General features: G+C 40.2%; 3 protein-coding genes across 7 annotated transcripts in view; all 3 read left to right on the top strand.

The window, feature by feature from the left end:
- Positions 1-17,864, top strand: part of ICA1L (islet cell autoantigen 1 like) — a 93,411-nt gene extending 75,547 nt beyond the window's left edge. For all 5 annotated transcript variants that reach the window (XM_055290319.2, XM_055290321.2, XM_055290316.2 and 2 more), the window contains 3 exons: positions 4,757-5,014; positions 7,524-7,613; positions 13,859-17,864. In XM_055290319.2, the coding sequence (XP_055146294.1) occupies positions 4,757-5,014; positions 7,524-7,613; positions 13,859-13,974 (464 nt within the window). In that variant the 3' untranslated portion in view covers positions 13,975-17,864. The remainder of the gene's footprint in view (positions 1-4,756; positions 5,015-7,523; positions 7,614-13,858) is intronic.
- A 1,528-nt stretch (positions 17,865-19,392) lies between these two features.
- On the top strand, positions 19,393-19,762 carry LOC129487234 (protein preY, mitochondrial-like). Its single transcript, XM_055287840.2, has one exon. It carries the CDS (start codon positions 19,484-19,486, stop codon positions 19,760-19,762), a length of 279 nt encoding a protein of 92 aa, XP_055143815.1. The 5' UTR covers positions 19,393-19,483.
- Positions 19,763-19,780: 18 nt separating this feature from the next.
- LOC134737411 (phosphatidylinositol N-acetylglucosaminyltransferase subunit Y-like) lies at positions 19,781-20,296 on the top strand. The gene has a single exon (XM_063645393.1). The coding sequence runs from the start codon at positions 19,900-19,902 to the stop codon at positions 20,113-20,115; it is 216 nt and encodes a 71-aa protein (XP_063501463.1). The 5' UTR covers positions 19,781-19,899; the 3' UTR covers positions 20,116-20,296.
- Positions 20,297-21,000: the final 704 nt, after the last annotated feature.

Raw genomic sequence — 21,000 nt, 5'->3', positions numbered from 1 at the left:
CTTGGCCTCCCAAGTAGCTGGGATTACAGGTGCACACCACCATGCCTGGCTAATTTTGTATTTTTAGTAGAGATAGGGTTTCACCATGTTGGTCAGGCTGGTCTCAAACTCCTGACCTCAGGTGCTCCACCAGCCTCGGCCTCCCAAAGTGCTGGGATTACAGGCATGAGCCACCACACCTGGCTCTTTTTGCATTCTTCTTCTTTTTTTTTTTTTTTGAGACGGAGTCTCTCTCTGTTACCCAGGCTGGAGTGCAGTGGTGTGATCTCTGCTCACTGGAACCTCCACCTCCCAGGTTCAAGCAGTTCTCCCTGGCTCAGCCTCATGAGTAGCTGGGATTACACGCACCCACCACCACACCTGGCTAATTTTTTTTTTTTTTTTTTTTTCTGGGAGAGACGGGATTTCGCCATGTTGGCCATGCTGGTCTTGAACTCCTGACCTCAGGTGCTCCACCTGCCTCAGCTTTCCAAAGTGCTGGGATTTGCTAAGTGTGAGCCACTGCGCCTGGCCTCTTATTCATTTCTTAACCTATGAAAACGTCTAGGTCTAATGCTTTCTTGTATGTGTGTGCTTTTTGTCTCTCTCTATAGAAATCAGTCTGTTTAAGCTTTTAATCTGTACTGGGACTGATTTTAATAAATTATATTTTTCTAAGAAGTTATTCATTTTGTCTAGACTTTTAAATCTATTTGCAATAGAGTTGTCCAAAATTTCTTTTTATTTTAACAGCTCTATTTAGGTATAATTTAAGTATCATAAATTTCACTCATTTTAACAGTTCCTAATTTTTAGAAAATTTAGATTATGCAACCATTACCACAGTTGGATATTAGAATGTTTCCATTACCCCCCAAATTCTCTCACGCTTGTTTTAAATTAATCTCTGATTCACTCCAAGCCGTAGGTAATTAGTAATCTGTTTTTGTCTCTATAAATTTGCCTTTTCTGGACATTTCATATAAATGAAGCCAAACAAAAGGCAGTCCTTTATTTCTGGCATCTTCCACTTAATGGTTTTTAGAGTCATCCATGTTGTTGTATATATCAGTAGTTTATTATTTTTTATTTTTTGAGACCAAGTCTCACTCTGTCGCCCAGGCTGGAGTGCAGTGGCACGATCTCGGTCCACTGCAACCCACCTTCTGGGTTCAAGCGATTCTCCTGCCTCAGCCTCCCCAGTAGCTCGGACTACAGGCACGTGTCACTATGCCTGGCTAATTTGTTTTGTATTTTTAGTAGAGATGGGGTTTCGCTGTGTTAGCCAGGATGGTCTCGATCTCCTGACCTTGTGATCTGCCCGCCTCAGCCTCACAAGTGCTGGAATTACAGGTGTGAGCCACTGCACCCGGCCAGTTTATTACTCTTTATTAAGCAATAGTATTCCATTGTATGGATATACCATCTTATGTTTACTTATTTACCAGTTGATGGACATTTGGATTGTTTATAATTTTTGGCTATTATACTACTACTACTACTGAACATTCATGTACTTCTCTTTGTGCGGGCATACATTCTCATTTTCCTTAGATTCCCAGGAGTGAAATTGCTAGGTTGTATGGTGAATTTAACTTCTTAAGGAACTGCCAAACTTTTTTCAAAATAATTGCACCATTTTATTTCCATCAGCAAAGTGTGAGGGTTCTAGTTTCTCCACATCTTTGCCAACATTTGGTATTGTCTATATTTTATTTTATTTTTTGAGATGGAGTCTCGCTCTGTCACCCAGGCTAGAGTACAGTGGCACGATCTCAGCTCACTGCCATCTCCACCTCCTGGGTTCAAGTGGTTCTCCTGCCTCAGCCCCCTGAGTAGCTGGGATTACAGGCACGTGCCACTACACCCAGCTAATTTTTGTATTTTTAGTAGAGATGGGATTTCACCATGTTGGCCAGGCTGGTCTCGAACTCCTGGCCTCAAGTGATCCACCTGCCTCAGCCTCCCAAAGTGCTGGGATTACAGACATGAGCCACTGTGCCTGGTGTATTTTAAGTAACAGTTATTCTAGTGCTTTTTTTTTTTTTTTTTTTTGAGACAGAGTTTTGCTCTTGTCGCCCAGGCTTGAGTGCAGTGGTGCAATCTCAGCTCACTGCAACCTCCGCCTGCCAGGTTCAAGTGATTCTCCAACTTTGCCTCCTGAGTAGCTGGGATTACAGGCATGCGCCACCATGCCTGGCTAATTTTGTATTTTTAGTAGAGACAGGGTCTTGCCATGTTGGCCAGGCTGGTCTCAAACTCCTGACCTCAGGAGATCCACCTGCCTCAGCCTCCCAAAGTGTTGGGATTACAGGCGTGAGCCACACTGCCTGGCTATTCTAGTGCTTTTAATTTGTAGCTTTGATTTGCATTTCTTCAGTGACTGATGGTGTTGAGACTCTTTTCATGTGCTATTGTCCATTCGTATATCTTCCTTATTGACAAATCTATTGACCATTATTTAATTGGGTTGCTTATCATATTAAGTTGTAAGAGTTTATATGTTTTTTATAAAGCCCTTTATCAGATATATGACTTGTAAATATTTTGTCCCAGTCTTTTTATTTTCTCAATTTTGCCTTTGGAAGCACAAAATTCTTTATAAGTCCAAGTTATCATTTTTGCTTCTTCCAGCTGATTGCTCTATTGATTTCAACAGTGTCTGCAGCATAAATTTTTCCACACATTTGGACTCATTTAAATTTGGACTCATTTAAAGAAATAGTTCTTAAGGTCACTGAAATTTGTGGTGACCCCAGCTGGCTTTTTCCCTGGTTCCTTCAGGCAAAGTGGCTGGCCTACAGTTTGGCCTACATGTTGAGACTGTAAGTCTTCTCCAGTTGCCTTTTACTAAAACCTCCACTGTTTTGAAAGCATCCTTAGGGTTGAATTTCTCTACACTCTGTTACAAACGAAGTCAGTGACTTTGGAAAGGGATTAGGAACCATCAGTTTTATGGTCTGCTTCTCCCTCACTCCCTGCAAGGAAAATCTCTGAGTCAGAGCTTGAGCTGGGAGTGGGGACAATGGCATACTTCTTTCTGAGTGTCATCCTTGCTCTAGGAGCTGAGTGCTAGGTGAGGAGAGTGACGGTAGCCTTAGGTCTTCTTGGCTTGCCTGTTTCTTCATGAAACCACCACTTTACTAGTGGGCTCAAGTGGTCAGGGGCCCTATATTCTCAGCACACTACACCAAACTCAGACTTCCCAACCCATGAGGGATCTGGGGAGGAGATGGGAGCCTCTATCATCTATTGACTGCACTCACCTAGGACTTAGCCTCAGGTTACTGGGGACAGGATGTGAAATGCTGGCATCTTACTCCTCCTGGGAAGTTAGCCCTTGACTGACAGCTGGAGAGGGAAGGAGCCCTGTGTTCTGGCTGCACCAGACTGGAGTGGAATCTCAATCTTGCTAAGTTGGAAAGCGGGAAGATGGGACTGGTTCTCAGTTCAAATACCACGAACTCTTGCTGTTTTTCCTAAATTATAGTAGATTTTCTTAAGTAAATATTTCTTCATTTGCTGCATATCCTTGGGACCATTTCCAGAGACTTTAAATGCTTATTTATTTTGAAAAATAACTTTCACCAATTATGCTGGGGTGCAGGTCAGTGATGCCTCTCCCTTTCATTTTTATTGATAAAAATGTTTAAGGGATAGGATTTTTCCTTTGTTCATGCCATTTAAGTATTCTATTGTCAAAAGGTAAAATTACAACAAATTTAAAGACCTTAATTGGCTTTTATTTGCAATTCTAGAATCAGGCAACACCCCATTCTATAACATGGAATGAGTTTTCTGAGGAGGTTGGTTTTATAGACAGAAAAGGACCAGGGAAAACAAAAAGTGGATTGATCATTGCAGTTACTTTTCTTGTAAGGGTTAAAGCAGAGGGGACTTCCTTATCATGCCAGCTAGGACTGGCCTGCGGCCTGCTTGGGGACTTGGCTGTGATGTCCCTCTCCTGATTTCTTGAAAGGCCAGATAGTTTGGTGATATGGAACTTTGGCATCAGTGACTCCATTTTGGTTTGGTCTGTTGGGTCTAGTACAAGAGCTCAGTCCAAATCATGGTCTTCTATACATTTTACTTAACACCATGGATTATGATATAAAATACTTCCTTCATCATTATTTTTCCGAAAGTCCATTCCCTTTTCAACATTGTTTGGTAGAAGGTTTTAAGATTTACAGATGTAACAACCTTTTTGTTTTTATAGTTTCATTTTAGAATTGCCTTTTTATTGCATTATGATCAGAGCATGTTGTTTGTAATGTTCCTACTTTAAGAACACAATTTTTTTGTGTGTGTGCCTTAGTATAATCAACTTTTGTACATTTTCAATGTGTGGTTAGGAAGAATGTTTCTATTACCAGGGTTTGTGTTATCCAAAATAACTACATTATTGATTATGCTCTTTTGATCTTTTTTATCTGTTGTCCTCTTGGCCTGTTTTTTAGTCAGAGTGGTATATTAAAGTCTCGTATTATTAATTTGTTTCTATTTCTTTTGCATCTCCTTTGGTTTCTGACTTAGGTGGTAGCTTATTTCATATATAGCATTCATAATGGTTATATCTTCATTGTGAAATGTGGCCATTTTGACCTAAATCCTGCCTAATTAGAAATAACTTTCACATAAACTTGCAGTCACTTTGTTTGTTTACAATTATGTTAATACAGTATGAAAACAATGAAACAAATTTGATTCATCCTGTGGTCTTACTGTCATTTCCTAAAATCAAAAAAGCCTTTCTGTTTTTATTTACACTCAATAGTTGCAAAAGATCTACCTGTAGATTCATTGGAAGGAGAAGATTTTGAGAAGGAATTCTCATTTCTGAACAACCTCCTAAGTTCTGGTTCTTCAAGTACTAGTGAATTTACCCAAGAATACCAGACTGCCTTTGGGAGCCCCAGTGCCAGTCTCACGTCCCAAGAGCCTTCCATGGGGTCTGAGCCCCTCGCTCATTCTTCTCGATTCCTTCCTTCACAACTCTTTGACCTTGGCTTTCATGTGGCTGGAGCGTTCAACAGTAAGTGTCTATGAAACATTTGGATATATGTGCTTTATCTTTGTGAAGCGAAACGGTGTGCTTATTCATGCTAGAATCAACAAGGAGATTGATTTTAACGTCAGCACTACTAGATAAAATCTGCAGTCCACCAATCAACTGGAAAAATATTAGTCACCTCAGGAATCTGTTAACAAGACAGGCTGTCAGCAAGACAGGCTGTCTCCCTGCCCACCTTCACCAGACCCCATGTTTTCTTCACTGATTTTCCCAAGCATCTGGTTTAAAACACTTGACCTGCTAATTACTCCTACCTAGGGCAATCAATACTGTTTCTTCCATCAAGCAAAACTTGCTGTGTTCAGAGTTGACAAGAGGAAAAAGAACAGCTCTGGAGGCTGGTTCCCTTTCTGGGCAAGGCAGCAGGAGAAAGAGTCCACCATCCTGTGTCCAACCCTGCACCTTGGGGGTCACTTTGCTTCCCTCATCCATATTGGTTACCAAATTCTGTCAATTCTGTTTCTGAAACCTGTCTCAAATTTCCCACTCCTCTCTGCCTCAACACCAGAGACATTTAGAGCCTATTGGTTTCCTAGGTTACTGCAAGAGTTCCTAACAGGTCTCCAACCCCCAATTCATCCTCCACACTTCTGTGGAGTTCTCTCTCCAAGCAGCAGATTCTGATGTCAGCACCTGGCTTACATTTTATAAAATGAAACACCATGGTTTCCAGGGATAAAACGTGCTTATGTCGCATTTCCACCCACATGTCCTATCCCCTATTGAAGTGAAGGAAGAATACTTGCTGTTTTCTATAATCACACTGAGTGCTCCACAGCCCTCTGATGCATCTACCTGTGCTTGTGTTGCTTCTTCTGCTTCTGATGTTCAGTAATGGAGCTTGGACGTGGGCCTGAGTATTAGATCCCAATCCAGTGTTTTCTGCATGATTGTCAGTCCTTGAAGTCCTCCTCAGTACTGCCAAATGGAAATGGTTTCTCCCTCCTCCCATGGTGCTTTCCTTTATCTACTTTCATGGTTCTAATCCTACTTTATCTTGCTTTACATCCCAGTCTCTCACATCCTAGATTTTAACTCCTGGACGGGGGGACCCCTCACGGCACTTCAGTGTCTTAATGCATTGTACTTTGTATTAAATACTGAGGTACATGCTTTATCTACAAGCATCCCAAGGGCATGATATGTGGAGTGAGTCATCTTTGTACCTTCTATGACAGCAGCATGTTGTTAGCTCAATTAATAAACTAAATGTTAGTTAAATAATCACTCAGTAAGAATTGATTGAATAGAATAAAAGTAAGAATAGACAATATTATTTGATAAAGAGGCACTCTATCTGGGATAATTCAGGTGTTTTTGCTACAGTAAAATCTTTAAAAATATTTATTCTTGTGTGGCATACCAATGGCCCAGTAGCTATAAAGATTTACAAACTGATTTCATTCTCCACTATCAACTCCTCCCTCTTCCTCCATAAATTGCCACGTCTCTAGCAGCACTGAACTTTTAGTTTCTGGCAATGCAATTATCAAAAATATTTTTTAACTACTCAAAATATGTGCTCTGATCCCTACCTGTAGGCAGACAGGATATTCCCATTTAATAGCTGAACAGTTGAAAACCACAGTATTTGAGTAGCTTGCTCAAGGTCATCAGACAATTTAAATAGTTAAGACAGGACCAAAATCTGCCCCTGCCTCTTTGTGCAGAACTCTGCTTTACCAGTCTTTCCTTTATATCTACTTTTCGCTCTCCTGTGGTACAGATCAGGAAAGGGAGCTTCCCTGGGAATTAAAAGATCTGTGTTTGAGGAACCCTATCTACCTTGGGCCTCAGATCTTCTCTACACAAGGAAGGGATTAGGGAGGATAATCTAAATTCCTTTCTAGTGCTGTGCCTTAATCATAGCATAAATGGTTTTTCATGTTGTAGCAAACATTTCTCCACATTCCCATAGAGTATTCATAATGACGTTTTAATTACAAAATACTGTCATTTTATACAACATAAGCTACCTGATTCCTTCCTTATTGTTTCTACTTGTTCATTATTACAGATAATGCTGCAAAAAAAAAATCATGCATGTGCTTTTTCCTTCAGCTAAATTATTTCCTTAAGAAAAATTGCTAGGAATGGGATCACTGAGTCCAAGGGTATGAGCATATTTATAGGTTTCAACATTCCAATTATCAGGCCTGTTCCTTCCCTTCTTGACTCTTTAGAACTTCTTCCTATAGCTTTTGCATTTCAATTATTTTTTAAATATCCCACATATTTATTTCAAAGCCACTTTGAAAAATGTAAGGAAGTCGGATCCAACTCTATCTGAAACTAAGATGATTAAAATATATGACTACAGATAAATTTTCCGTATTTTATACCTCTTATACTATAGAATCTTACCCAGATACAAAGACTGGAGGACTTAGATATTTTTACCTTTTCTTGTTTTTCTGATGCTGCTTCCTATTTGATTAACAATGGACAATTTTTACTTCTTTTATCCCAGGCTGGGCCTCCCAAGAGGAATCAGAGCTTCGTCTTTCACACACTGATAACCAGCCAGTGCCTTCACAGAGTCCAAAGAAATTAACAAGATGTAAGTTATTTATTTATATATTCTTCATCATTGCTTTAAGAATCAGTTGAATTCAGATAAATTTAGAAAAGGATCACTTTATATTGTTTTCACCTCATTGTCCTGAAAAAGTTTAATAATGAGTTATTATTAAAATGAAAGCTATACTGCTTATCCTTCAATGTGGAAAGGATTTAATAGAAATTGAGCTTGGGGCCAAGCACGGTGGCTCATGCCTGTAATCCTGGACTTTGGGAGGGCGAGGCGGGCGGACTGCCCGAGGTTAGGAGTTGGAGACCAACATGGTGAAACCCCAACTCTACTAAAATACAACAACAACAAAATTAGCCAACGTGGTGGCAGGCACCTGTAGTCCCAGCTAGTCGGGAGGCTGAGGCAGGAGAATTGCTCTAAACTCGGGAGGCAGAGGTTGCAATGAGCCAAGATCGTGCTACTGCACTCACTCCAGCCTGGGCGACAGAGCAAGACTGACTCCAAAAGAAAAGAAAGAAAGAAACTGTGAGCTTGGCAAAGCGTACTACATTTTGTACTGTAATCTTTTATAGTTTGTGTTAAGGTTTGTTGGTAATGGATATAAAATTAGGGATACAAGATACTTTCTGATTACACAATGCCTATTGACAATGCATTCAAGCACTTAAGTTGGTTACCATATTAACCTTTTTCTTTTCTTTTTTAATTGAGACAGAGTCTCGCTCTGTCACTCAGGCTGGAGTGCAGTACAATCTCGGCTCACTGCAACCTCTGCCTCCTGGGTTCAAGCGATTCTCCTGCCTCAGCCTCCCAAATAGCTGGTACTATAGGCACATGCCACCATGCCCGGCTAATTTTTTGTATTTTTAGTAGAAACAGGGTTTCACCATGTTACCCAAGATGGTCTCAATCTCCTGACCTCATGTTCTGCCCGCCTCAGGCTCCCAAACTGCTAGGATTACAGGCATGAGCCACCACGCCCAGCCCATATTAACCATTTTTAAGAGTACAGTTCAGTAATATTAAGCATGTTCATACTGCTGTGAAACAGATCTTCAGAACTTTTTTATCTTGTAAATCTGAAACTTTATACCCATTAAACAACCTCTTCTCCTAAGTCCCTGGTAACCACCATGCTGCTTTCTCTGAGTCTGATTACTTTAGATACCTCATACAACTGAAATAATGCAGTATTTGGCTTTTTTGTGACTGGTTTATTTCATTTTGCATAATGTCCTCAAGGTTCATCCTGTAGCAAGTGACTGGATTTCCTTCCTTTGTAAGGCTGAATAATACTCTATTTAGTAGATACAACACAACTGGTTATCTGTTGATCCATGGATCACATTTTTTAAACAGCCTACTGAGATATAATTCATTCCCTTCACTGGTCTTCAATACTCTGCTGTAAACAAGAGACCTCTCTTATCCTCAACTCATTTATTTATTATCAATATAGATTCATATGTTTTCTTTTGTTGTTTTTTTGGAGACAGAGTCGCCCAGGCTGGAGTGCAATGGTGTGATGCTGGCTCACTGCAACCTCCGCCTCCCAGGTTCAAGTGATTCTCCTACCTCAGCCTCCTAAGAGCTGGGTCTACAGGCATGTACCACCACACCTGGCCAATTTTTGTGTAGAGATGGGGTTTCACCACGTTGGCCAGGCTGGTCTTGAACTCCTGACCTCAAGTGATCCACCTGCCTCGGCCTCCCAAAGTACTGGGGTTACAGGTGTGGGTCACTGGACCCGGCCTGATTCCTATGTTTTCAGTGGTTTATAATCACCACTGAACTTATTGATTCTGGTGCTCACATTGTTCCTGTGTTGGCCAGTGGGAGCCCTTTCAGGATGACTTCTGAATCCTTGTGATATCAGTATCTTTAAATTTTGAAATAATTTCAGACTTATAGAAAGACTACAGAAGTTAATACAAAATACTACTATACATTCTTCATTTAGGTTTCCAAAATGTTACCATGTTTGCTTTACACTCATATTCTCTCTTCCCCACCCCCCTATCATATACATATAAATTTCTTCTGAACTGAAATAGTTTAAGTAGCAGACATGATGCCCCTCTGCGACTAAATATTCATTGTCTATTTCCTAAAAAGAAGGACATTCTTTTACACAATTACAGTACAAGTCAAAATCAGGAAATTAACATTGCCATAGGACCATTATCTACTGTAGACCTTATTCAGAGTTTGTCAATTATCCCACTAATGTGTCAACTTCATTTTAGTTTTTCATAGTCTAGGATCCAACCCAGAATCACATATTGCATTTAGTAAAGTCTCTTTAGTCTCTTTTAATCTGGAACAGTTCCTCAATCTTTATGTCTCATGACCTTGACATTTTTGCAGTGTACAGGTCATTTATTTTGAATATTCCTTGAATTTGGGTTTAGCTAATGTTTTTTCATAATTAGACCCAGGTTATGCATTTTGGCAGGGCTACCAGTGCAGGAATGGTGTTGTGCCTTAGTAAATCCTATCGGTGGTGCATGATGTCTATTTTGTTTCATTCCTGGTGATGTTAAGCCTGATCACTTGGTTATGGTGGTATCTGCCACGTTTCTCCATTACAAAGTGACTGCTGTATTTTTCCCTTTGTAATTCGTAAGTATCTTGTGGGAAGTGTTTTGAAATACTGCAAATGGTTTGTTTCTACTGAAGTTTTGCCCACTAATTTAGCATTCACTGATAATTCTTCCATGAAATATTTATTACTGTAGTTGTTGCCAAACGGTGATTTTCTATTTCCTCATTCCCTCTGTATTTATGAGTTAGTGTTCTACTGAATGGGAAAGCTTTCCCTTTTTCCCTACTTATTTACTTATTCATTGATATCAGTGTGGATTCCTGGAATCTATTTTATTCTTCCCAGTACTTTGAGGTCAGCCAGTAGGGCAAACCCTTGATTCCAAGCAAATCACAGATTTCACACTGGCAGGTTCAGAATACAGCCATCCCTCAGGGATTCAGAGTACTTATAGTAATACTTTTCTTTTTAAAAACCAGCTAAAACAAGTTGTGCTTAATCATTTAAAACAGACACTATAAAGTAAATAAATTTCAGAAACGAACACAAAAAAGCAAAGGCACTATTTACCTATAATTCTTGAGGCTGATTTTCGAGGAAAAATTTAGGGGAAAAAAAAAACTTCTCACCAAGAAGGTACAATAAAACTAAACTTCAGAATTTAACAGGCTGGGTGCGGTGGCTCACACCTCTAATCCCAGCACTTTGGGAGGCCAAGGTGGGCAGATCACGAGGTCAGGAGTTCGAGACCAGCCTGCCCAACATGGTGAAACCCCGTCTCTACTAAAAATACAAAAATTAGCTGAGCATGGTGGCACGCGCCTGTAGTCCCAGCTACTTGGGAGGCTGAGGCAAGGAGAATCACTTGAACCCGGGAGGCAGAGGTTGCAGTGAGCTGAGATCATACCATTGCCCTCCAGCCTGGGCGACAGAGCAAGACTCCGTCTCAAAAACAAAAAAACAAAACAACAACAAAAAAATTTAATAAAATTGATGTTTTGGGTTTTTTTTTTTTTTTTTTGAGACAGAGTTGTGCTCTGTCACCAAGGCTGGAGTGCAGGGGCATGATCTTGGCTCACTGTAACCTCTGCCTCCCGGGTTCAAGCAATTCTCCTGTCTCAGCCTCCCAAGTAGCTAGAATTACAGGCACGCCATGAAACCTGGCTAATTTTTGTATTTTTTGGTAGGGACAGGTTTTCACCATGTTGTCCAGGCTGGTCTCAAATTCCTGACCTCAAGTGATCCACCTGCCTTGGCCTCCTAAAGTGCTAGGATTACAGGCATGAACCACCATGCCTGGCCATAAAATTGAAAATTTTAACAACTTTAAAATTCGTTCATTAAGAGCCTCACCTCATTAGTCATTAAGGAAGTACAAATTAAAAGCAAAATGGAATTCAAGACCTACCTATTACAATGGCTAAAATGAAACAGAAAAGAAAGTCCTTAATTGACAAGAATGTTAACTAGAATCTCAAAAACTGCGTGTAGGAGTGTAAACTGGTAATACCACTTGGAAAACTGGCAGTTTCTACTAAAACTTAACATACATATGCCCTGTGATCAAGCAATTCCACTCCTAAGTACATACCTAACAGAAACGCATCTATCCATTGACTAAAATATATGCTAGTTAGCATTACTGTGATACTGTTAATAATACACCAGAATGGGATTTACCCTGGCATTCCCTGGGGTTGGGGATGTGTGAATAGTGACTGGAAGGATGTCAGGGTATCAGGCATGAGGGGAGCTTCAGAGGAGTAGTCATTTTTTTTTTTTTTTTTGAGAGAGGGTCACACTCCTCTGTCACCCAGGCTGGAGTGCAGTGGTGCAATCTTGGCTCACTGCAACCTCTGCCTCCCGGATTCATGCAATTCTCATGCCTCAGCCTTCCAAGTAGCTGGGATTACAGGTGTGCACCACCACGCCCTGCTAATTTTTTAAGTAGAGACAGGGGTTTCACCATGTTGGCCAGGCTGGTCTCAAACTCCTGTCCTCAGGTGATCTGCACACCTCAGCCTCCCAAAGTGCTTGAATTACAGGCGTGAGCCACCATACCCAACCATGTTCTACTTCTTGATGCTGATATTGTTGATGAGTGTATTTACTTTATGAAAATTAATTACATTTAATTTGGGCTTTTTCTCTCTGTATAGAATTCATTTTCTGCTTGTTATCCTATAAGAATCTCTGGAGGCAGTAATGGTGTATACAAGGAGAGTCTCTATAAAACATGTAACGGCAGAGCTTTATTTCCCATTGTGACTGATGATGAATATAAAACCCCCTTACATTTGCATAATGCTGTACAATATTTACATACTTTTCAGGACTCTTCAATAGCTGCATGAAGGAGGTCAGGTATTATCTTAGTGACATCTATTCTTCTGGCATAATGACTAATAGTGCCCCTATTTACTCTCATGTATCCTGATATAATGATGAATCATATGGTTACTACTTTACAGATGAGGAGACAAGAGCCCCTGAGGTTAAATGACTTGCCCACTATTACTCATTAGCAGGTGTTACGCCCAGGACTCAAAGCCAGATTTTGTGTGGGTATCACTGATACTACTTCAGGGTACTCTACTCAGAAACAGAACTGGACACACAGAGTGAAGCCTTTCACTCTGCCCTGATCCTTGGAGCCCTGGATCCCTATACCCCAAACCCCAGCCCTCTGGTCTGTGGTGAGTGTTACCGTGATGTGAACGAGGATTGCCTTGGCACTGCCTTCTACCCTCCACACTGTGACTCTGGTTTCATGTTCAGTTCTTAGACTGTCCTCTGGGTCTCAACCCTGCCTTCTGGGCTCCTTGGCTTTCAAGGGCCTAGACTTCTGAGATGACCCACTCACTGTCTGTGCCACTGTGCATTCTTTATTAGTCCCAACCTTCAGCCTAAATGTACACTCTTGAATATCTGCCACAGTGCAACTTGTAGAATCTTGAGAAATAAAATTTTCCAGTCTCCATAAGGAGATGTGAGGGATCTAATGAACAAGAAGTTGTACCTGAGATAAAATGCATACTGTAAAATGCGCACATCAAGAAGTTTTAAAGTGCACATGGAAAAGACATAACAACTGTAAACCAAAATGACAATGTTGGGAGTGCTAATGTGGTAGGATTAGGGGGAATTTTTTTCCTTATGTCTAATATTTTTGTAATACCACTTTTATAATAAACATAAACCAACTTGAAGCAGTGTTTACAAATTTCATTTCTTACTTGATATGAACAAGTTTACTTTTAAACCTTATCTGAGAGTCTTCTATAAGTGATCTTAAATGTTCTATGGAGACCACAGTATTGCTTGCCTTTTCACTTTTAACTCAATTCCTTTCTCAGAGCAGCATACAATTATTTAAATATAGGCGCCTTATCAAAGCACAAGTTATCTGCATTTGCCTTTCAAAATTATCTTAAACCAGGAGCAGTGGTTCATGCCTATAATCCTGGTGTTCTCGGAGGCTGAGGTGGGAGAATCACTTGAGCCTGGGAGTTCCAGACCAGCCTGGGCAACATAGGGAAACCCCAGTCTCTACCAATTAAAAAAAAAAAAAAAAAATCTTAAGGGGACTATAGTTGATAGATTATTGTCAGTTATCTTAATTTTTTCTTAATTCAAAAGAAGCACCTACTTCAAAATCATAAATGTGGTACAAAAACGTGATTTCAAAACTGAATCTCTTTAATGTGTTTTTTTTCTTTTTTAATAGCCCCCAACAATGGCAACCAAGACATGTCAGCCTGGTTCAATCTGTTTGCAGACTTGGATCCACTTTCAAACCCAGATGCTATTGGACACTCAGATGATGAACTACTTAATGCTTGACTGAAGTTATAATGGCACTGCAGTGACCTTGAGACATCAATTTTGCAACGTATTTCCTTTGTGGAAAGGAGTTTCTATTGTAACCCACACACAAAAGCACGGTGTTTGTGAATATAACACCTGTCAGCCAACTTTAGACAGATGGTAAAGACCACATTTGAATAAGTACACATCTTTCATATCTTGGATTTGCAGCTGTTGGTACTACGTGGAAAATATTAGAAACTTCTATGTGGAAAATATTAGAAACTACAGAGTCTGCGATATTTAGATACTGAAATTTATGTCAAAATAACGGCTAGGTATAATTCTGTCAATATGGAGTTGAGCTCATTTCTTTGGAAACCCTTTTAAGTTGCCTTGCTGGCTGTGAGAATTTTATATGTGGATAAAAAAGATAGATAGCATGTAAATTGGGTTGTGGTTTGGGGTCAGTTTTTAAATGAAATAAATAGTAGCAAGGAGGATTTTCTGTTTTGGAAAACAGCATTAGAACCAGACCAGCTTTGTTTTGGGTTAGAGAGATAGATAGAATAAGATTTGAGAACTCAGTTTGCTTTAATGAAATCACAGAGAAACTTGGTACTTGTTTTTCTTCATTTGGAGGCTAAAATGTAATGTTTTTTCATTCATACAAAATAATGGACACTCCCTAATTCCATTATTAAATCTTGAAGAGGAAGTAGCAGGATAATTAATTTGCTAAGCCCATCCTCTGCAGAAACAGAAAAGTCTATCTTCCCATCATCTCCTAAAACTCAGAATGCACAGTAATACTTAAGGCTTGTACAAGTGTCTTCAGACCCACTTTTTTATACACTTGCTATATAGTATTATTATGCAGTATTTATATTATTCCTGAAAATAAAATGATGGGAGAATATTCCCTAAGCAACTGGCAATAGTATTCCTGAAATACCTAGAAATTTCTATCTGAATGAGGGAGACACTTATGAACACCTTATCCTTACATATATTTGCATACTTATCCCATATTTTGTGACATAATTTAACCCAGAATACTTTCTGGCAGACATACAGAAAGCTCTGTGTGATCAATAAGGGAGTGTCTCATTTTTCTACTTCCCTCTTTCTGTAGGTGACATAATCTGAAGCTCTACTTGATTACTAAGCAAAATCTGTTACCCCTACAGGGTTTAGAACCTAAGTATTCGAGAGGAAGGCTATTTAATGGAAGTTAGTGTAAGCTGATAAAAACATAGCCACTGTACACACACATCAATCACTCAATTTCCTGTCCTTTTTTCTTGCCCACCCTTTAATTAATTTTGAAGCAATTTCCTAAGTGTTTTATATGTGTCATCCAGTCCATTGCATTTCCATAAGAAGACATTTTGACTGGCCGGGTGCGGTGGCTCACGCCTGTAATCCCAGCACTTTGGGAGGCCAAGGCAGGCAGATCACGAGGTCAGGAGATCGAGACCATCCTGGCTAACATGGTGAAACCCCATCCCTACTAAAAATACAAAAAATTAGCCAGGCGTGGTGGCGGGCGCCTGTAGTCCCAGCTACTCCAGAGGCTGAGGCAAGAGAATGGCGTGAACCTGGGAGGCGGAGCTTGCAGTGAGCTGAGATGGCGCCACTGCACTCCAGCCTGGGCAACAGAGCAAGACTCCGTCTCAAAAAAAAAAAAAAAAAAAGACATTTTGACTAAGTTATTCACAGTAGCTTCCATGTGCTCTTAGTTCTATTCTAAACAGGCTTATTTAGAAGAGGATTGCTTGTAATGTTTGTCATGGTACATAGAAAACATTGGACCAGAGTAGGTGAAATGCAGTCCATATCCCATCCATAGCCATCTATAATAGTAACTGCCCACAAGCTCTCCAGAAAACTACTACAATGGCCAAGTACAGTTTAGGCTGGAAAGACCTTATCTGAAGGTCAGAAACATTGACTCAGATAAAAGGTATGAAGTCTTTCCATAAAATCTTTTCACAATATTACTCCTATTTCTTTATTTTAGATTTTAATGAGCCATTACTTATCTCTTTAGAAGCCTTTTTTAAGTCTTCCTTTATACTCAGTGAAATTTCCCAGAATGCAATACTGCACTGTTCTGCCAAGTTCCAATCACCAAGATCATGATCATGAGTCCCAATCTGAATTCTATACCCATGGTGACTCTGGTGCTCTCAACTTTTGATTGCCTCAGAAAATGCTAAAACTTTGGCTGGGCATGGTGGCTCACACCTGTAATCCCAGCACTTTGGGAGGCCATGGCGGGTGGAACATTTGAGGGCATGAGTTTGAGACCAGCCTGGCCAACATGATGAAACGCTGTCTCTACTAAAAATACAAAAATTAGCCAGGTGTGGAGGTACATGCCTGTAATCCCAGCTACTCAGGAGGCTGAGGCAGAAGAATTGCTTGAACCCAGGCAGAGGAGGTTGCAGTGAGCCGAGATTGCACCACTGCACTCCAGCCTGGGCGACAGAGCGAGACTCCGTCTCAAAAAAAAAAAAAAAAAAAAAAAGCTAACTTTATGTCTTGAGAGTTTGTACCATTTTTCTTTGTAGTGGTCACCTTGCTAATGCATTAGTTCTGAGATATTTATCTCCCTCACATGTGTGCAAGGAAGTCCCTGTTATCGAATACAGATACTTTAACAAGCAGACAAAGCAGACGACCAAAGTCCATACTAGGAACACCCTAAATTTTCCAAAAGCAAAAGTTCTCCCGAAATGGAGACATACGAGGGACTTTTATTATTCTGTTACTAGTTTCTATAACATTTCTTCTTTCAACACAGTATATGTTTCCCATTTAACCCACAGCAACATTAACTTCCTTAGCAAGTCCAGTTCTAACTTCCAGTAAGTCCAACCACTATTTTTGAAGAGCATATCAATAACTTTATCAAGATGAAGGTAACTACATTCATATTTCCTCAAGATTAGTTATTTGAAGCTCAGCAGCTTTTGTGGTCAGAAGGAAATTTCCCACTATTAAACCAATATTGCTAATATAAAAAACCACCACACTGAAGAAAGGAGGGAAAGGACGGGATAAGCACAGAACAGAGAATGACTGGTTGCTTTTTGTCTTAATCTAGATAATCCATTCAATAAGAAGTAAATTAATTATCCTTAACCAATGGTAGGCTGAGAACAACCCTCAAAATAGGTATTTTTTATGTTAAATGGGGAGAAATATCTATACTTTATTTATACTGGATAAGAATGTGTTTAAGTCTAAAAAAACACCAGACAAGCTAAACTTTGCCTAGTGTGTCTACAACCATTTTTTAGGAGAGGCAGGAATACCAGGGCATAATAAGATCAGATTGGTGTAATTTTGTATGTTTTTGAAATCCTTCATTAATTGTAGAATCTTGATATGATTAGAAACAAACTGTATTTCGGCCGGGCGCGGTGGCTCACGCTTGTAATCCCAGCATTTTGGGAGGCCGAGGCAGGCGGATCATGAGGTCAGGAGATCGAGACCACGGTGAAACCCCGTCTCTACTAAAAATACAAAAAAAAAAAATTAGCCGGGCGTAGTGGCGGGCGCCTGTAGTCCCAGCTACTCGGAGAGGCTGAGGCAGGAGAATGGCGTGAACCCGGGAGGCGGAGCTTGCAGTGAGCCGAGATTGCGCCACTGCACTCCAGCCTGGGCGACACAGCGAGACTCCGTCTCAAAAAAAAAAAAAAAAAAAAAAAAAAAGAAACAAACTGTATTTCAACAAACAGGTTTCAGTATTTGCAAATTGAAAAAGTGTTTTGTATTTCAACTATAAATATTTCATGTATATGTGTAGACCATCTAGAAATGTAGAGGTCTTACAGCATTAGAACGAAGGAAGTTTACATGTGTTCTATTTTTCTGAGCCTCTTTTAATAAAGATTGCAAGATGGCATAAAACAAAAGTTCGTTTCCTGAAGTTTTTAATACAATTATTGTTTTCTTATTCAAAAACTTGGGTTTTACCTCAAGATCATAGTATTAGGAAAGTACATTGAGTTGATATGGACATGGGAGAATGAAAATAAAACCAGGGCAATTAATATCCTTGTAAGGCCGGGTGCGGTAGCTCACGCCTATATAATCCCAGGACTTTGGGAGGCCATGGCAGGCAGATCACTTGAAGTCAGGAGTTTGAGACCACCCTGGCCAACATGGTGAAACCCCATCTCTATTAAAAATATAAAAATTAGCCAGGCCTGGTGGCAGATGCCTGTAATCCCAGCTACTTGGAAGGCTGAGGCAGGAGAATTGCTTGAACCCAGGAGGTGGAGGTTGCAGTGAGCCGAGATCAGGCCATGCACTCCAGCCTGGGTGACAGAGTGAGACTCTGTCTCAAAAAAAAAAAAAAAAAAAATCCTTGTGAGATGAATTCCTTCTTATTTCATATGGAAGGGGACTATGTAAGATATGGGAAATAATATAATGCATGTTATTTGTCTAAATACTTTCAGTAACAAAAACTATCAAATATCAAAAATCTGAGCCTAGACACAAACAATTACATATAAACCATAGTATGTAACCTGACTTATTGAAGGCAGGAATAAAAAGAAGAGAGCCAGAATTGATTCAGTTATTTTTGTCTTCCATAGTGTTGGCAGGACCCTGCATTTCTCAACCTTGAGCAATGAAGCAGTCCCAGAATTTTGGAATATAGAAATTAGGAAGAAAAAACGAACTTTAAAATATTAATTCAGTAGAACTGAAAGTAATGCATTTCATGCAACAGTAAAGTGCTTAAACATGGCAAAGAAAACTATGGGACAAGATGAGAAGAAAAATGGTTGGTAACGATGGGTCACATCCAGAAGACCAACATAAGCTATTTTTCCATCTTTTTCTGTACCATTTAAAATACTAAAGAGTTCAAAACAAACTGTCCTTGGCATTTAAAGTCAAGACATGGTTCTTCACTCAGTGGTGTAAATTAACCACTTATTGGCCAAAGAGTAAATACAAAAAGGAAATGAAGTTCTGATTGGTGTCGTGGGTGAGATTTTGCAGTGTATGTTTTTACATTTGTAGTGTACGTTTTAAACTTCCGGTTTTCTTGCTGCCTCAACATCTCCACAAACAGGCTGTGAGCACCTGGCCCAGTGTGATATGGGTGGCCCCTGCCACAAGTTTCCCTTGCCATCTTGCCCATGACCTAGTAACATTTAAATGCACCAGTGAAATTCTCTTTTTCTTGTGTGCTTCTTCTCCCTGACCCGAAAGCTCCTGCCCATGTCTTAGGCCTCTCCGCTCCCCACCTGCTTGGCTGAGCCCCCTCCCATGTGACCCCCTCTCAGCATGCAGTGACTGTCTCTCTAGGACCTGTGAGTATATTATAACTTTTTTCCCTGTGTCTTTCCTGTGATATCCCTTGTGGCTACACCTCACTGACCATAACCTAAAAAGACACATAAAAAAAACATGAAAGAAAAAGTTGTTTCTTGGGCTGGCCTGGACGAACAGGGAGCCAGGAGCTCGACCCCGGCTGTCGGAGGCGCAGTGAGGCCTGGTCTCTGGCTGCCAGACCATGCTGGGCAGAGCACACGGCAGGCTCGGCTCAGCGCTGCGGGGCGCGGTCACCCATAGGTGCCTGCACGCGTCGGGGTCGCGGCCTTTGGCCGACAGGAGCAAGAAGACTGAGGAGCCGCCCCACGCCTTCGATCCGGCGCTGGAGTTACTGGTGTGCCCGCTCTCCAAGAAGCCGCTCAGATATGAAGCATCAACAAATAAATTGATTAATGAAGAGTTGGGAATAGCTTATCCAATCACTGATGGGATTCCTAATAATATCATATTAGGCAGCTAGGATGAAGCATCAAAGAAGCAAGAAGTGGAGCAGCACTAGTTCGTAATTTAAAAAAATAAAAAAAACTCAACAGCCAACTTTCCTTAGTACCATATACCTTTTAAAACACAGTGGCAGGTAATAAGTGGAAGAGAAGAATGTTTCTGTCTCTTCCTACGTTGACTGTTCTTATTCCACTGGTTTCTTTAGCAGGACTGTTCCACTCAGCCTTTGTGGAAGAAAACTTCCCACAGGGCTGCACTAGCACAGCCAGCCTTTGCTTTTACAGCCTGCTCTTGCCTATTACCATACCGGTGTATGTATTCTTCCACCTTTGGACCTGGGTGGTTATTAAACTCTTCATGCATAACTGATGCAACTAGAGTCAATACGCTGTATATATTAATGATAGCTCTTGGGCATCTATCTCTGAAAGCTCAAATGGATGGAATTTAGTTTGTGGGAAAGAGGCTTTGCTTTGAGCATATCAAGCTTAGGACTGTGAGAGGCTTAAGTTGCAGACATTTCTTTTATTGTACTCTTGTTCTGCCCTTGTTTTTTGAAGGCTCTGACATAACTGCTGTATCAGAAGAAACATTTTGACAGTGTCTTGTTGGAGATAAACATCCCTAATTGACATGTGATGACTATTTCTTATTCCATTCATCTAAGAGTCATTGAAATTTTGTTTTCTTTGTTTGTTTAGCTTCAAGGTCTTTGGTAGTCACATGTTAGGGATGACTGAAATAATTCCAAAGGAGTGATGTTGGAATAGTCCCTCTAATGGAAAGAAATGCATTTGAACAAATGTGATATAGAACCAAATAATCAAATAGAAATTTCATGTACTTACAAAAATTGAGTTTGTAAAATTACCTTCATTTCTTTGACATTAAATGCTTATAGCAATAAAGATGTTGACACTTTCTCATAAAAAATTAAAAAAATTAATAAAAAGTTGTTTCTTTTTTCCCATTTTAAAGTAGTATCTTCTAGAAGAAAAAAATCAGCCATAGCACTACTGTCTAGGAATAACCACTACTAACATTTTTGGTTATTTTTTTTGTAGTGCCTTCAAGCACACATTTGAATTGTGATCCAGATGATTTTACCGTCCCCTCTCTCTTAAATGGGCATACCAAGTCACAGAGATTTGAAAACCAATTATAGGCCGGGTGAGGTGGCTCACGCCTGTAATCCCAGCACTTTGGGAGGCCGAGGCAGGCAGATTGCCTGAGGTCGAGAGTTTGAGACCAGCC

Source organism: Symphalangus syndactylus, chromosome 8 (assembly GCF_028878055.3).
Source record: "Symphalangus syndactylus isolate Jambi chromosome 8, NHGRI_mSymSyn1-v2.1_pri, whole genome shotgun sequence".
Classification (NCBI taxonomy): Eukaryota; Metazoa; Chordata; class Mammalia; order Primates; family Hylobatidae; genus Symphalangus; species Symphalangus syndactylus.
Note: the sequence above shows the minus strand (reverse complement) of the source record. Positions and strands in the feature narration are given on the sequence as shown.

Bases quoted from the DNA above. Each gene is read 5' to 3' on its own strand.
- LOC129487234 (XM_055287840.2), top strand. From the start codon at position 19,484: ATGCTGGGCAGAGCACACGGCAGGCTCGGCTCAGCGCTGCGGGGCGCG.
- LOC134737411 (XM_063645393.1), top strand. From the start codon at position 19,900: ATGTTTCTGTCTCTTCCTACGTTGACTGTTCTTATTCCACTGGTTTCT.